Raw genomic sequence first — 18166 nt, 5'->3', positions numbered from 1 at the left:
AAGAGGTAGCTTACTACACCTTAAACATTTAATAAGAATGGACTTGTAGAAAGGATGAATCAACGATTTAGAAGCGAGTCACAACCATGCTTTCTATGATGAATCTGACTCAAGGTTTTTGGACACATAGGTAGACTGACATCGATACATATCATTAACAAGTCACCAAATATGCCATTGAATTATGACATTTCAGAGGAGTTGTGGTAAGGAAGAAAGCCACATTATGATCATTTGTGTGTCTTTAGATACGACATATGCACATGTACCCAAAGAGCTTTGCAAAAAGCTAAACCTAAAGTCACATAAGTGAACTTTTTTTAGTTATGATGCAGATGGAGAGGTGGGATATCATCTCTGGCACCTAGAACGTTGCAAAGTAATTTGCAATTCACCTGTTATCTTCAACGAATCAAAGATGCACAGGAAACCTGTCAAAGAGGTTGAGTACACAAAAGTAACATTCGAGGACATTGGCTCACAATCTATGGAAACTTAGAAGACTAGTTATATACCTTCCACTAGAAGCGGTCCAATTGATAGACCAGAGAGCAATTTGAGATGATCTACTAGATCCTCAGAGAAATTCAGCCAGGGTTAGACTATGTCATGCTGACTGATTGCGGTGAGCCATTTTGTTACAAAGAAGCCATGCAAATGGACGACAAGGTCAAGTAGGAGCAAGCCAAGGAATCTGAGTACAACTCCATTGTCAACAATGAGACATAGGACTTGGTTGAATTGCCAGAAGGCAAGCTTATCATGCACATATGTTTACAAGAAGAATTTTACATCTGGTGATCCTAAGACTAAGTACAAAGCTAGATTGGTTGCTAAGGAATTCAATCAAGAGAAAAAAATTGATTTTGACAAAATATTCTCGTCCGTGGTCAAGATGACTACACTACAGATAATGCTTAGCCTATAGCCATTGAGGACATGGAGCTTGTCCAAATGGATGTGAAGATAGCCTTTCTTTAGGGGGATGTTTACATGAAGCAATCTGAAGGTTTTGAATAGGCTTAGCAAGGAGAGGAGCTTGTATGCAAACTCAAGAAAGCGTTTAAGGCTTAAATCAAGGTCCAAGTAGTGGTATCAAAATTTTGGTACTTTTATGCACTCTCGGGGCTTTAGAAGGAGTCAAGAGGATCGGTGCTTGTATACAAAGAAACTCGGTGATGGTTCTTTGGTCATTCTCATTTTATATGTAAATGACATGCTCATTGTGGAAAGTCCACTGAGGAGATTTCCAAATTGAAGAAAATGTTGAGCCAAAACTTTGCTATGGAGGATTTGGACAAAGTAAATCATTTTCTTCATATGCATATCAAGAGATACTAAGAAAAGGAAATTCTTGGGTTGTCTCAAAAATCTTATACCCACAAGGTATTGTAGCGTTTCAATGCAGAGGGGAAGGAAGCGAGTACCCCACTATCGTCATGTTTGAAACTCAACACAAAAGATTCTCAAAAATTTAATATCCATAAGATGTTGTAGCATTTTAATGCAAGGGGAAAGGGAGTCAGTATCCCACTATCGGCTTATTTGAAACTAAGCAAGGAAGATTCTCCCAAATCATATGTTGAGAGACTCAAAATGGCTAGTGTGTCATATTGTTCAGCTATAGATAGTATTATGTATACTATGGTGGCTAAACTACAAGGCTAGACATTGCTTTTGCAGAGGGAGTAGCTAGTTGGTATATTGTTAATCCTAGCAAGCAGAATTGGATACCATTGAAACACATCCTCATATATTTGAAGTGTACAGCGAGCATGTGTTTACGCTTTGATAACAGCGATGCATCTATATTTGGTTACACAGATGCAGACTATGCGGTTTGCAAAGAATATAGGAGATCTACGTTTGGTTACATTTTTATATTTGCAGGAGTAGTCATTTCTTGGATATATCTCTCCAAGATTGTATGTCCATTTCCATTATAGAGGTAGAATATGTTGCAGGCGTTAGATGATGCCAGCAAGGAAGCTATATGTTTGGCACGTTTAGTGGGAGATTAGAGATTTAGCAGGTTCCAATTTTGCATTGTGATAGTTAAGAGTGCCATTGCTTTTGCAAGAAATCCCGTGTTTCACTCCAAGCCAAAACACATTTAAGTGAGATATCATCTCATTTGGGATGCGTTGATGGATAAGCGATAGGAGCTTGTCAAATTCCACACTGATAACAACCCAACAGATGCTCTTACGAAGAGCCTAACTACAAAGCGGTTTGCACATTGTATCGAGTTAATGGATGTAGGGTGAGAAAATTTGTACATAGGTGAAGGTATCGTACTTTACAGACGGATGTACATACTAGTTTTAATCATATCCACTTATGGCCATATCGGCCTTTTAAGTGGGAGATTGTTGGAGTAAAGGCATGTTGCCATCCGTCCGTGACTAACACCCTCCACCTACTAACTCATTAACACTATTTTACCCTTCTCATATATACAATAAAGGCAACACGCTCTCTCTCCTTTTGGTGTGTTTTTTTTCCCAATTACTCTTCTCTTCTTCTTCCCCTTTCCACATGCACGTGCAAGGGTACACCGTCTCCCTCACAATCTACAAGGTCTCAAGAAAGTGATCCAATCCTGTACAATACCTCTTTGGGACTTATTAACACACCATATATCCTTCAATGCTCCAAATTGTCCATGTATGGGCAAGACTGCCTCTTTGCCATAAACCAAATCAAGCGGTGTTAAGTTAGTAGTCACCTTGTAAGAAGACCTATAAGCCCATAAACACTTAACCAAATTAGCCTCCCATTCCTCCACTTGCTTGTAGATGTACTTTGCGAGCATGTCACTCTCCACCAAGCCATTACGTTGAGGATGGTACAACAACGAAAACATGTGTTGAATACCCTATTTCTAAACCAAAGCACGCATAATCTTACTATGAAATCCTTGACCTCTTTCACTCTTTCAGAGATAAGAAACCATGATACACCAAACCGATGGCAAATGAAATCAATCACACAATATGTTATTGTTGCCATTGATTATCTACCAGATAATCAATGGCAACAATAACATATTTCTTACTGCTTGTTGACATGAAAAGAGGACAAATAGCATCCAAACCCCACTTCTTGAACACATTATGAGCAATAATAGCACCATGTGACTCTATCACCAATCTTCTTTCTCCCATGAGTTGAAAATCATTACAGGTTTTGCACCAGTAATGAACATCCTGCACAATGAAGGCCAACAAAAACTCTCTCAAAACACGACATCATACTTGATCTTTGCATTGATATCCACTTTCTTCATGACACTATTCCAAACCGTTCCGATATTTTCCTTGTAGAGCACCCTTTTCAACATCTCGTCACAAGCATAAACCATCAGATTTTCATCCACGAGTAAACCTGTGTGCTTTTTGGAAAACTCTCCTCTTTTGAAACTTTGTTATGGCTATTGAGCCTTGCCCTATGCTCAAAAAATCATCAATATCCTTCAAGCTTTTCTTCTTCCATACATGGCTAGGCCCACATACAAGTGTGCTACATGCATCTACAAATCGGTTACTTGCAAGTTGATCTGCCATTTGAATTTTCTCTCTTCTAACATGCTTGAACTAGATTGCTTCAAAAAACTTTAAGATCTTCTTAAAATATTGAATAAAACCACTGCTTAAGAGAGTCTCTCTTTGAAGGAGAGCATCACCTTTCACAGCGACCCTCAAAATTCCAAACTCTGTGCACCGCTTCAATCCCAAGTGAAGTGCCAAGTACTCTGCTTCGTTATTGATGTGCAAAGTTTCTAGATCATAGGCCTTGGAAAACACCACTTTACCTCGAGTATCCTAATGGCAACTCCTCTACCTACCTTTGCACACTCTCCTATATGCTTTTTGGGAATCCTCTTTTGCTTCGGAGGCTTATTCCTCAAGATAACTCATGTTTGATGCCTGGCCATAACTAAGTTTTGTCTTATATGAGCAACCAAAATATTAGATTGTCATTGCGCTTATGCAACTACTTGCGGAATTGAAGTATTTAGAGCTTCTTGCAAACATCATGTAAAATACCTAATTGTATGAGTTCCTTGTGTAGATCCAACGTCATTAGTGAATTTTGCATGTTTCCAATTCATTGTGTTTCCTTGTATGCCAACCAGAGCATTCATTTCTTTAAGAGTAAGACAAGAACCAATTTGTATCCACATTCAAGAGGCTATTCAAAATCATAAAAAAAGAGCAAAATAGGGGTGTAACATTGCGGTTCTCCAAAAGGATGGTCCTTGCAAGCTTACCTTGTGCTAAGAGAAACCCCCAAAGAGGCATACTTCTAAATCAGAGGTCTCTTCATGTCCCCAGGCGACTGAAAGTCGATTTCTACTTTCTCTTGTTCTACCTTATAAGGACTTCTCTTTCATGGCGTACTCATTGACTACTCCCTTCTTCAAAAAGAAACAAAGAATACATTGGTCTAATACAAAAGAAACCTAATTCACTTATATCGTAGTGACTTATAATGGATGCAAATATGGAGATTTGACAATTAATCCATTCACATAGAAAATCAATTAGAAGGCTCATGACGCAATGTAGAGTGCCATTTTTCTACCCCTCCCCCCAAAAGGAATACTTCGTTAACATTGGATCAATGATTACAAATATTCAAATAAAGTTACTAAAGAGCTTTCGAGTAATCACCTTCTCTGGATTCTAAAGGTTCTCACGAGTTACATGATTTACAGCTCAAACTGCCTCTAGAACCTTCTAGTCCTAGCCTCACTCTCAAAGGCCTCTGATTATGCAAATATGAGAATCTTGTGGGTGGGTGGAGAGAGAGAGAGAGAGAGAGAGAGAGATAAGGGAAGAAAGCTAAGTAAGTAACCACAATTATTCAACCATAATGAGGGTGTTTTTGTTCATAAAAAGCCCCATCTCTGTTATGATATGATTGCAGACAGATAGTAGCTAGATCAACAAATCGCAAAAGAAATTGCACTTAGTTCCGAGCTGCATAAATCATGGTTCTAGGGACATTTTCAACCCAAAAATTGATGGCAAAATATTTTATTTTATTTTATTTTATTAAAAAAAATCTTAATCCTTTTGGCATTGTCACCCATACCCCCTCATTACAACGTCTGGAGTAATAAAACCGTCAGTTCTAGGAAAAAATCCCTTGTTACTGCCTAAAGCAAATCCTATTGGTTTGTCATCTGTCACTCGGGCATTTTCATTCTTTCTGGTTCCATTTCATAAGTTTCATAGTTTGTCTCTGTGACCTTGCTTGCAAAGTCCCACTAACTAGTTAGTGTTTGTACTCGTCTTGCCATCTAACATTCAGTTATAAAAAACCCACCTTATCAAAATAATTACTCAACTGGTGAAGGCAGCTATGTACTACCTGAAACATAGTACAAAACTACTTGCTGCTACAAGTTCAAAGTAGCGCAAGAAGCCATAGAAATTTGGGCATATACCAGACATAAAATCAGAATACAAAAGTGAACTGCTGATGACCATTGTACCGTGTAGACAGCATTCTCATGTGCACATTATGGCCACCTTAAGGTGCAAATAAGACAGGGACATGCCACTTGAAAATGCTCTTTTCACACTTGAATCTTTCATTTAAATCCAAAGTGCATAGTGCACTTTATGGCCATCTTAAGGCACCAAAAAAACCAAGTAAAAAACCCAAAACTATTTGCAAGAGAGTGATGGCACTACACTTTCATCCTCTCTCAAGTAGTGAACTGACAAAACCCCCAACCTGGTATGCGCAAGCTTTATGTTGCGTTCATAAATTACTTGCTTACAACAATTTCTTGAGAGCCTCTTTCTTCATTTCGACGCTCTCTCATTGAAAACAAATTGCTGAATATTATCCAGCACTCTGCGTCTGAGCGTGGCAACACACTTACTCGTATGACCATGATAAAGCCTTAATACATGTTTCCAAGGATTTATGAAACTGGCACTTGGATGCGGCTTTGGAAAACCAGCAGTCGAGCATGTCTTCGAGGTTGCTGCATCATCCGGGTATAGCATAGTTGGTAGAAGCTAGCCCTTACAAAATGTACCGGCCCCACCAACAGAAGGGAGTTCTTTTAGGTTGATTCACCAACTTTGAAACACTCCCGTAGTACTCTATCGATACTATTTTGTACATTCTCACAACGCTGAAGTATCTGAGTAAACGAATCGATGCCATTACTGCTAACACATAAATGTGAGGCATCTGTACATCGGCCTGCATCATTCACACAAGACACTACAGACATTTTCGAATCAATACTTCTTTCAAACAGATTGCCAGCATCCCATGGACTGATTTCACCTGCCTTTGAACAAGTGGGTGCTTCGCTATCTTCAAAATTAGCTACCTCAGCAGCTTGTCGATCCACTCGTTCACAAAACTCACTAACCATCCTCTCAAGCTCCAGCTCCCCTTCAGTGGGGAGAGCCACGACTTCAGAAATTTCTGGTGTAGCTCCACTTATTCTCAAAGCCTCTTGCAATGTTTCAACGTTTGCCTGTCTCGACTCTCCTACCCTGGCAACCACCAATAAGGATTGCCTGCAAAAATCATGAAGAGTGGACTCTTTGTCCTCTGCGAACAGATGAGTACCATTAAAGTCCCTTTGCAAAACAGTTTCTTGATACTCAAGCTCTATCATTTCATCCAGAGAAGGGCCTAGAGACTCTATGAAATCTTGGCTTCCTGTTGCGCCAGCCTTCTCAGAAGAATCTTCTCTTATTTGAACCCAAACAACAGCAGGCGGATCACTACTTAGCAGCGCAAGCCTAATGTGATGTAACTGCTGAAAGATCAAGGACCAGTTGGGTATTAGTACACGGCCTAGACCTGTCTGCTTGTAGCCACAACTTTTTTGAATGATTCCATCTACTGCTTGCAACGTCAACGGATCTGCATACTTTGATCCACATATTTGATTCACATACGCATGTAACGCGCTCTCCAGGGCAGCTTTTTGTTTCCTTAAGCTGACACTACTCCCTAAGGGTTGAGTGGTGATGCTTACCAAAGGAAACTCAGGAAGCTGACAAAGAGAAAGCACTTCAATGATAGGTTTAATGTAAGAGGCTGCATTCCAGCCTGGGCTTGGCATGGAAGGTATCCTTAGTTTGTTTAAGAATTGAATCAATTCGAGAGGGGGCCAATGAAGATGGTAGTTGGTGGCTGAACTGTTCACATCATTGGCTGTCTTCAGCAAAGCTTCATTAAAGGCTTTGATACACATGTTAGGAGTGACATGTGCAGGCTCCATGGTTGATAGACTATTGATTGATGGCTGTAGATGCTCCAGTACAAGGTCCTGAATGTTCACACACCTTAGGTTCGGTTGCATGGGTGCTTTTGAAGCAAGCCAGCATAATCCATTTCTTAGCATATCCTCACTGTAGTAACCTTTTGCCTTGCTGCCATGGACGCCTTCCCCTCCCATCATATTCAAAGGGTATGAAAATTGACAGCTCTCCATAATTGGCAGAACAGTCCAACACGCTACCTTGCCTTTATCCAGCTCATCCATCCCTAAAAGCTTGGCCAATGCATGTGCATCAAAACTGTTAGGAAGGATGGATGCTCCAACACTGGTAACCATAGATAAGGTAGAGTACAAAACAAGAAGAGGAAGCTTTGCATTGTCTGGGAGTGCATTCACTAATGCATGAAGTCGCCTACCTTCGTCACCTAGGGGTGCATTTTCCGACACCAAAAACAAAATTCCACTTGCATCCCTGCCACCCTCCACGTTCTGTATTTCCCCATGTCTGAAATGAAGGTCTTTTGCTATGTAGAAGACTGGAGTTCTTGTCTCACTATGCTCGCTGGCCAAAAGGACACTCGTGCTGTCCGAGAAGAATATTTCTTCACTCTTGATCGTAACCAAAGGCCCTTGGTGTAAGAGCTTGGCTAGCAACCAATCACCAGATTTGTCATGTCTTCCTTGTAATGAGATGTCTGAATCATCGTGGACATGGGAACACATGACAAGCTTCCAGCATAGGAATTCACACAAAGGATTCTTCTGCTTCAAAATAGAAGCAACCACATCAATAACATCCAACTCGGACCACATTTCTTCGATCTTTTCCAAACGTTTTTCTTCGATTTTCAGAAAATCCAGCTCCATGCCAGTGCCGGACAATAAGTTATCATTTGTGTCCTTTGAAAAGAAGACCTGCAAGGCAAGCCCCAAACTGTGTTATAGAGTCTCGTTGGAAGCAACAAAGTAGTGAAAACACCACAAGGTACCACCTTTCCAAAACCTTGCACGGGTAGTCCCACATGCAGTGAACTAAGGGCTGCTTCAAGCTTCTGCTGCCGCATTTGCCTTTCCTCAGCCTTGGAAACTGCTCTTTCTCTCCACTTCCTGGAGTTATTACGAAGAATTTAGCTGATTGTTAATGAATCAAGAGTACTACAGAATAGATTATAGAACATACAAAGAGGTCATTACCTTAACAAAAGCCGTACTTTGACCAGATTCACTTCAGCCTGTAGAGCTGCCTGTTTTCTAATTTCCTCTTCACGGTGAGCTGCAAGTACAAACTGTGTTTGTACTTCTGGTAAAACTGCAACTGGCGGGCTTGCACTAATAGGAAGATCAAGAGAAGTGCAAATCTTTTTGTCTCTACATGTGGTGGCATCTTCACTAGGCATGGAGAAAAATGCAGGGGATTCCCTCTGCGGAGAGAAGAATTTTCTCCGCTTCCCAATCTGTAAAGATCCATCTTCATTATCATGTTCTTCTAGTTTCCTGACAATGGGAGACTCTTGCATAGACTTTCTAATCGACACATCTGTTGCCACAAAAGCAGGAACAGGCAGTTGAATCACAGATTCTCCACGAGTTGAAGGCTCGTCTCTCCGATGCCAAGAAGAGACCGTCGAATGATCAAGCAAAGTTTCTTGCAGCGGCTCCTCCTCGTAGTCAGGCATCTCCTCATCCGGCAGGGCTAGCTCAGTTGGAGGTTGCAACTCTGCTTGCCTCCTCAAAGACGAAATTCTTTCAAGAGAGGGGGCTGTAGATACCTTCTCCTGTCCAGATGACAGAACGTCATCTTCAACAACCTGAGATCGTTTCTCTTCCACCAATTTCGAACGTCGAGTTAAAAAAGGCTTATTCTGATTCAAAAAAGGTCCCTCCTTCACCATGTAGGGCTCCTCATAATTCCTCAGACCAAATCCATGGTACTCAAGTAAAGCTTCGATGTCCTCACCCTATCACATGTCCAGACAGAAAGCCCATTCACAAAAGAAAGAGGCTAAAATCAATTCATACGAAAGAAACTAGTGACCAATTTGGAAACTCGAGGCTAATACAAAATAGCTCCTCAAGAAAAGTGCAGCCTTACCTCCATACCCAACCAATCCTCCACCTGCACTATTGGAATCCCTTGATTTCGTTGCAAGCCACTATAAAGTGATGCGATGGCTTGGCTTCGCAGCTGCAGAAAGGACAAAACCCATAATTGCCAATCACAATATTGGGTGGCATTTTAAGCCAAGAATTCTAACCAAAGACAATGGACACAACCATGCAAATAAGATACACCTTTGAAAAGTGTGCATGCATAAGGCACGCTTGGAGGTAAGTAGCATCCCTTGCAAGCCGGAAAAAAGCCAGATAATTGCCAGACCTGCATGCTCTGTGAATAATGAAGAAGTGGACAAGAGAATCAGCACCACCACAGAAATTAAACACCTCACAACACCACAGTATACATCACACATCAACCTTGCCACCTTTCGAGCAAACTGGACTTCTCGAGTATTTCTCATTTCTGAAGTCATCTTGGCCAAATCAAGTGACAACTCTGCAGGTTCTACCTGCCAGGAGAAACAAGCCGCAAAACAGCTGAAATCACAAAATTACACCTTGTTGTGCATAAAGAAAGAAAACAATGACATACCACATAGCCAGGATGCTTATCCAGCTTCAAAAGTGCATAATAGCCCCGGAACTCAGGCTCAGATGCACACAAGTGTCCTGACTTTCGAAGGTCGTCATACATATGGAATAAATCCACAGAAGCTTTATTCATTTGCTCAATATTCAGATGAGCATCAAATCCTTCACTGAAACCTTCTCCTTTGGCATATTCACACAGCTCATGCATGGCCAGAATGTGGAATCGAATCTTGCATCAACCACCAGCAAAAAAATCAAGATTGTTCTGCTGTTACAGGTTTTAGGGGGCAGCACCGAGCGGGCAAAGGGGGGGGGGGGGGGGGGGGGGGGGGGGCATACAGAAGGAACAAAACGTGACCACAACCACACCAAAGCAAGTACTCAAATTGTCCTATCCATGCATATGTACAGACCATTTGTTCATGCAGAAGAACAGCCTGCTCATTGAAGATGTGCTGCATCCTTAGGTCCATTCGAACAGCTCTCATACGGTCCCAAAGAAAATTATGCAGATTTAGAAGCTCCTCATCATATCCTCTATCCAAAAGATGTAAGAGGTGCTTCATTGTCCTCAACAACACAGAGATAGGTCTGATTAATGAAGCTTGCTTTTCAGCTGTCCTTGTATACTGCAAATCAAAGCACAACAATATCAGCACGGCGCAAATTATTTGGGGGTGTGACAATCTTTGTTGGTAAGTGGAAGTTGAAGTTGACGATTATTACAAGAATCAGCTTCCTGCTGAAATATATATCACGTAAGCACAAATCACAAAACTTGCAATGAAGGATAGTAATGCACAAAAATCGCAGAATGCTGGCATTCAAAAGTATGCCCCTTCTCCCTCTAGAGAGTGCTGATTTTCTGTCTCTAAACCTGATTTTATGGTTGTCTCTCTCCAGAGCAGTTTTCTCTTTTTTGTTGTGAAAAGATAGGGCTTGTGAAGAAAATTGTGAATCAACATGGCAGCCATGAAGTAAGAAATACCCAAGGAAGACAAGCAAATTCTCGAAATGTGAGCCCAAGAGCAAATCATGAAGATGGACGACCCATATCAGAGACATTACAACAAGCATTGAATGACCAAGTACTGAAGGAAAACTCATCTAGTTCAAAACATTTTGTGATTGAAGTCATCAATCATTAAAGTGAAGGAAAGAGTGGAGAATATCAAGAACAAAGTAAGAATAGGCAGGCTGGTATTGACAACCTTTCTTCTACCACTTTGCATACCAAACAACATGCCTCCAAGGTGGTCATTGTACTGTGAAACCATCAAAATCCATAATAAGGAGCAATATCACCTCCAATGAGCCAACCGAAAGCAGTCTGAAGGCGGGAGATGGTGACCCATTGCGATTCTCGGCCAAGATAGAGGCTTACTAGAATTTGGAACCTAAAAGACTCGTGAGTCCCCAGCAAGTCGCTGATAGAGAGCACACTAATGAGACTACTCCCTGTCGAACAAGCATGTACACGGTGCCTGTTTGAGCTGAAGGCTATGGTGAGAATACTGAACTTTACCTCACCTGTGTTGGTAAATAGCTGCAGCCTGGAGAGGGGGCAGTGGGAAATGGTGGGTAAGCAAGACAAGCAGGCTAAGGAGGGATGAGCGGGCTATGGCAAAACGAGCAGCTTGTGGGGTGAGGCGAGCGACAGCCAGTCAACAATGAAAGGCTGAGGTCACGCATAGTAACAGGGAATGGCCATTTTCAGGTTCCTGTCCCGTTCCCATCCTAATTTCCTGTTCCGAATCCCCGTTCCGTGTTTCAAACGTGAGTATCCGAAACAGGGAATGGCATTTGATGCACGTTGCCATTCCCCGTTCCGATCTCCCGTTCCTGGTAACTATGTGAGGTGGGCACAGGAAGGCAGCACGTGTGGGTAGCAGTGCAATATGAAGGGTGCAGGCTTGCAGTGCGCACAACTCTGTGTTTGAGAAGGATCTTCTCTTAGCCTGAGTTCTGCTCTTTTCCGCGGGCGCACCCCTTGGCGGCCTTGCACTCACACCAAGGTTGCTTTTTCCCACCTCAAGTCGATTGGCTGGCCGCTAAGTGCACGATCCGCTCTCAATGAGTGAAAAGAGGCACAAGGGGAGGCTGGACAAGCCCTTCTTTCCTGGGATTCCTGTCACTCTTCAAAAACACGATTAGGAATCGACACGCCCAAGCGAACTTGGTTTTGTGCGACCTCAACAAGCAAAAAAATTCTTGTGATTCTTGTGGTTCTTTCCTTGAGTGATACAGAACACTGCCAAAGCTCTGATACCAATGTAAGGTGTAGCGGAATGAATGTTTGAACTTTGCTCAAGATGAGTGCTCCGAACTGTGCTCAAGGTTCCTTTTATTCTTATGGAAGGAAGAGCCTTCCGTTCTTAATGAGAGAGTGCAATGATCACAACAAAGTGGATGGACACTGTGCGTGCAAGTGTATGAGACTACTCTCGTCGACAAGAGTGGTCTACTATTGATTGCACAAACAAGTACAAACTAAATGCATGTGACTGATGCAAGTCTAAGCTAAATCGGTGATGACGACGGGGATGGCGAGACCGATCTAAGGGCTGGAATCTGCTACTCTTGTACTGCTGTCCAAAAACGCTCCTGGCTGAATTCTGCTACTACTGAAAATGCTAGGAAAAACGCCGGTATCTGCTGATCTTTGTTGCTGAAAATCTGCTGCTATGAGGGCTGAAAACTGTAGGTCTTTAGGGCTGAAAATTGATGGGCTTTAGGGCTGAAAACGCAGGTCTTTGTCTGCTGAAAACTGCAAGTCTTATCTGCTGAAAAACGCTATGCCAAAATGGGGGCGATTGGGGTTCCTGTAAAATGCTAAGCTGAGGAGTTCTTTGGCGATGAAGCCTGCATAAAACGCTAGCTGTCTGGGATGGTCTAGCGATGATGCTTGCTGAAAATGCCAATGCTTGGGTGACGCTGGCGATGGGTCTTCTGATGAAAATGCTAGGGAAGTGGACGTCTTGCTTGGAGGGAAAACCACCAAGGGGGTTCTCGCTGAGAAGTTGCCTGTTGAGCTTGGCTCCTGCTGCCTCTTCTGCCGATTAGTGCTATTCTAGGTTTGCTTATTTACAAACTTATACAATTTGCCCTACCTACTTTCCAACAAAAGTCACTTAAAAATAATAAGTGAAAAATGTCAAAAATAGGTAAACTAGACTAAATGCACTGGAAAATTCCCCTAATGGATTCTGATGGATTCTAATGGGAATGCTTATGATCATGCTCTGTGCAACCGGAGGATATGCATCTACACTAAGTGTCTGGACATGCACGGTCTGCGAACAGACTCACAAAAGTGTCAGATCACTTCCTATTCTAGATTAACTTGACTGACTGAACCCTGGTCATGCTGTAGCTTGTCCACGAACACATAGTGTTGAATGTGTCACGTGACATCCCCTCCTTTTCAAAGTGAGGTACTGGTACCGAACTGTATGGCGTCAAGGGAGATCGCCAATAGCATCCGGAATCTTGGAAGGGACTCTTCGTCGGCCCACTCTGATGTGTGGGTCGTGCGGTACTTGAACTTCATAAAGGTTTGCAACGCTTGCTTCTTTGGGCCGTGCCGAAAGCGACACAAAGTCTTCTGTGGCTCCTTCGATGCTTCAACTTCGTCTAGAGTCATGGTTCTTCCTTCTTCAAGAATCTCCATCGCTGAAAATTCTTGAAACCACTTCCAACACAAAACCATGAACATACCTATTCCATGTAAAGTGAGTGGAAAAAATCTTGACTTCCTCAAAGACTATGCATGCAATGTAGATGAACAAAGAGACGGAGTGCCCAACCGTTCACCACACACACGCAAACAATGAAATCAAATCTTTCTCTTATGATCTAGCGCAATCAACTGTGGCAATTCACAACGGAAATGCCCATGCTTGGTGCTCATACTTTCATGTGCTCTTTCTACAACTGTGTTGTGCCAAGGAAGAGACATGGAATGTGACTTCCTTGAATGCATACTTTTCAGCTTTTCATGAACAATCCGCATACATTCGTGCTCATTCATGAGTGAAACGTGCTCAACGTACAATATGTCATGCCTAGGAAAAGGGATCACATAAAGACGCTGACTAAAATACAGGAAACGATCACGAATGAAACACTCATACAATGCGTGCTGACAAATCATTCGAACACATAGTACTCCCTGTAAGGGTTCTTTGGACCTAGGCTCGAGAGCCAAGATCAGTTCTTCCTGAGGGGATTCTTTGGACCTAGGCTCGAGAGCCAAGATCGGTTCTTCGTGACTGATCGAATCTGCAATGAGGTTAGCCTCATTCGAGAAAGTATCAACTAACACATCATCCTTGTGAACAATCACATTATCTTCATGCAACTCATCATGCTTGTGAGAAATCGCATCTTGATCATGCAAATCATCATGCTTGTGAGAAATCACATCTTGATCATGCAAATCATCATGCTTATCAGTATCATTCAAATCATCATGCGTATCATTGTCATTCAAATCATCATGCTCATCATTATCAATCAATTCATCATGCTTCTCATAATTATGCAGATCCTGTGTATCACACCTTGGAGAAGAAGAGACTGAGAGAGTCTCCTTCTCCTGAATCCATTCAATCTTCGCCTACACATTAGCAATGAGAGAGGGAGAATGAACAACTTCCTCTCCACAAATGACAATGGGAGAGTCACTTCTGGCATTCAAAGTGAACGTATTTTCCACCTAATCAATGAGAGGGTTACACTCACGAAACCATCGAATGCCCAAAATCATATCACATCCTGAGAGAGGAGATACAAAAAATCTTCTACGGAAAGCAGCTTGTTGAATTGTAAACAACACACCAAGACACTCTTTCGTGACGAGAGGTCCATACCGGAAGCAAAGCCAGAGAACTCGAGAGGAGATTTCTGACTAACCTCTAGGCGGGCTTTCTCAACAAGAGAGGGACTGATCACATCATGCATACTACCTGGGTCAAACAATATGACAAAACGCTGCCCCGTCATATGACCATAACATTTAATGAGAGACTCATCAATGGGAGGGTCAAGAGAAACTTGGGGCACACTCGTGTTATCATTCATTGCATTGACAGAGGAAGTGGGTTCTGTGATTCTTTAGATTTATTAGAGTCAAGCTTAGGACATGTTCTTTTTATGTGACCCTTAATGTAACAATGAAAACAACGACCTTCGTTAGATAAGTGCTTTGCTCTTCCTACGTGATGTATCCTCCTAAAATTCCTTGTGCTACGTTTCATCTAGAGTGAGCTTAGGTTTAGCAATTGTGTTAGCCTTACCCTTAGGTTCATTGGAAGAATTCTTTTCTGAGAGACTGTTGGAAGATTGGTTAGAAGAGTTACTGTTCTTACCATTCTTACCGTTCTTGCGGTTCTGAGGATTCTGAGAAGTCTGAGAGGTACTTGTGGAAGTCTTGGTTTCCTTAGGCTTTCCCTTGTTGTGTTTCATCTCCTGTGCGAGAGCAATCGCTACCGCCTTGTTGCGATCGATTGGATCGAGCACCTCGACATCATACTTGATATATTCGTCCAAGCCATAAAGGAATGCCTCTTTGCGCTCATCATCCGACTTGCGTAATTGGGTACCTAGCTGCAAAACACGATTAGAGAAAGACATAACTGGCATACCATTTTTCTTGAGAGCGCGCCAATCGTCCTTCAATCGTGCGAGGTACTGAGGTGGCATAAACCATGCCTTGAGCTTGTCTTGGAAATCAGCCCAATTGAAGGAAAGGGGCGTACATTCGTCGGCTTCCTCTAGGTGCACGGCTTAACTGTGCCTCTTGCCATGCGTGGTACCAATTGATGGCATCACTGGCAAGGTACATAGCTGCCGTCAAAACCTTGCTATTCCTTGTCTTCTTAGTTGTCGCAAAATAATCATTAAATTGATGCAACCAAGAATGAATAACCGTAACATCCATCTTACCATCATACTTACTGAAAGTCAACTTTTCTGTGATTAGATTGTTGGAATCCGCATCGTGGGTTGCGCCACTTGAGGAACTCCCACGATCTTTGGTTGGTTCGGACTTCGAGGCAAGTACTTGTCGAACCAATTCTTGAGTGCGGAGTTCTCTTTGAGCCTCCCGATCGGCCTCCAAGGCCGCTCATCTTGCTACGGCTTCCTCCTTTCTTTGTGCTTTTCTTTCTTTTCGTTCGTCGCGCTCGCGTTCCAAAGCAATGCGAGTCGCTTCTTGTTGTATGGCAATTCTTTCGTTTCTTTCTTCGTGTTCGCGGTCCTTGGCTTCCTGTCGTTCTGCTTTTCTTTCTAGTTGTGCCATCATCTCCATCATCGACTTGACCATCACCTCCATAGAATTTGGTACAACTCGTGGCGTAGATGGGGAAGGGGGAGGGTCAGGAAAGCCTCCTGGTGGGCAAAACTCTTCTTCGCCACTCCCATGCTCATCACCTGTATGCGAAGTATCCATTCCGCTTCAGGTGATGACCATGCACTATGATCTTTGGTTCTTAAGTTCACGAGGAACTTGGGTTCTTAAGGGTCTTGGGTTCTTGGGTTCTTGAGGGTCTTGAGGTGCTTGAGGTTCTTGAGGTTCTTGAGGGTTTTCTTTCGCTTGCAATCTGTGTTTGAGAAGGATCTTCTCTTCACCCGAGTTCTGCTCTTTTCAGCGGGCGCACCCCTTGGCGGCCTTGCAGTCACACCAAGGTTGCTTTTTCCCACTTCACGTCGATTGGCCGGCCGCTAAGTGCACAGTTCGCTCTCAATGAGTGAAAAGAGGCACAAGGGGAGGCTGGACAAGCCCTTCTTTCTTGGGATTCCTGTCACTCTTCAAAAACACGATTAGGAATCGACACGCCCAAGCGAACTTGGGTTCATGCGACCTCAACAAGCAAAAAAATTCTTGTGATTCTTGTGGTTCTTTCCTTGAGTGATACAGAACACTGCCAAAGCTCTGGTACCAATGTAAGGTGCAGCGGAATGAATGTTTGAACTTTGCTCAAGATGAGTACTCCGAACTGTGCTAAGGTTCCTTTTATTCTTATGGAAGGAAGAGCCTTCCGTTCTTAATGAGAGAGTGCAATGATCACAACAAAGTGGATGGACACTGTGCATGTAAGTGTATGAGACTGAGAGATAGAGAGAGAAGAGAATACAACACAGAGACGTTGTAAAACCCTCCTATGATGGCCCCACTCTCGCCTCTACTATTGATTGCACAAAATGGTACAAATTGAATGCATGTGATTGATGCAATTCTAGGCTAAATCGGTGACGACGATGGGGATGGCGAGACTGATCTAAGGGCTGAAATCTGCTACTCTTGTAGTGCTGTCCAAAAACGCTGCTGGCTGAATTCTGCTACTGCTGAAAACGTAGGAAAAACACCGGTATCTGCTGATCTTTGTCGCTGAAAATCTGCTGCTGTGAGGGCTGAAAACTGTAGGTCTTTAGGGCTGAAAACTGATGGGCTTTAGGGCTGAAAACACAGGTCTTTGTCTGCTGAAAACTGCGGGTCTTATCTGCTGAAAAACGCTATGCCAAAATGGGGACGATTGGGGGTTCCTGTAAAATGCTAGGCTGAGGAATTCTTTGGCGATGAAGCCTGCAGAAAATGCTAGTTGTCTGGGATGGTCTAGCGATGATGCTTGCTGAAAACGCCAATTCTTGGGTGACGCTGGCGATGGGTCTTCTGATGAAAACACTAGGAAAGTGGACGTCTTGCTTGGAGGGAAAACCACCAAGGGGGTTCTTGCTAAGAAGTTGCCTGTTGAGCTTGGCTCCTGCTGCCTCTTCTGCCAATTAGTGCTATTCTAGGTTTGCTTATATACAAACTTATACAATTTGCCCTACCTACTTTCCAACAAAAGTCACTTAAAAATAATAAGTGAAAAATGTCAAAAAGAGGTAAACTAGGCTAAATGCACTGGAAAATTCCCCTAAAGGATTCTGATGGGAATGCTTATGATCATGTTGTGTGCAACCGGAGGATATGCATCTACACTAAGTGTCTGGACATGCACGGTCTGCGAACGGACTCACAAAAGTGTCAGATCACTTCCTATTCTAGACTGACTTGACTGACTGAACCCTGGTCATGCTGTAGCTTGTCCACGGACACATAGTGTTGGATGTGTCACGTGACATCGTACAATCCAAAGGAAATCCTGAACGCAGTCTTATATACATCTCCAGGAGCGTGACATTAAAACCCGTTTCAGCCCTTTGAAACCCCGAAACGGCGAAACAACCGAAACGTTTCGGCGAAAC

The 18166-nt window shown here is 42.8% G+C and overlaps 1 protein-coding gene across 2 annotated transcripts in view; it reads right to left on the bottom strand.

Moving 5' to 3' along the window:
- Nucleotides 1-5566: 5566 nt before the first annotated feature.
- SAC3B (SAC3/GANP/Nin1/mts3/eIF-3 p25 family) overlaps nucleotides 5567-18166 on the bottom strand; it is a 46887-nt gene continuing 34287 nt past the window's right edge. Inside the window, exons 4-12 of one of the 2 annotated variants that reach the window (XM_086495563.1) lie at nucleotides 10330-10545; nucleotides 9918-10145; nucleotides 9743-9834; nucleotides 9560-9653; nucleotides 9360-9452; nucleotides 8462-9225; nucleotides 8260-8374; nucleotides 6320-8182; nucleotides 5567-6228 (exon numbers count right to left, since the gene is read on the bottom strand). In XM_086495563.1, coding sequence (XP_086351689.1) covers nucleotides 6046-6228; nucleotides 6320-8182; nucleotides 8260-8374; nucleotides 8462-9225; nucleotides 9360-9452; nucleotides 9560-9653; nucleotides 9743-9834; nucleotides 9918-10145; nucleotides 10330-10545 — 3648 coding nt within the window. In that variant the 3' untranslated portion in view covers nucleotides 5567-6045. Of the gene's footprint in view, nucleotides 8183-8259; nucleotides 8375-8461; nucleotides 9226-9359; nucleotides 9453-9559; nucleotides 9654-9742; nucleotides 9835-9917; nucleotides 10146-10329; nucleotides 10546-18166 lie in introns of both variants that reach the window. The other variant, XM_086495562.1, reaches the window with a different exon arrangement.

The sequence above is a fragment of the Adiantum capillus-veneris genome, chromosome 22, assembly GCF_014529385.1.
Source record: "Adiantum capillus-veneris isolate H3 chromosome 22, ASM1452938v2, whole genome shotgun sequence".
NCBI classification, from domain to species: domain Eukaryota; kingdom Viridiplantae; phylum Streptophyta; class Polypodiopsida; order Polypodiales; family Pteridaceae; genus Adiantum; species Adiantum capillus-veneris.
This window is presented reverse-complemented; position numbering and strand designations above follow the sequence as displayed.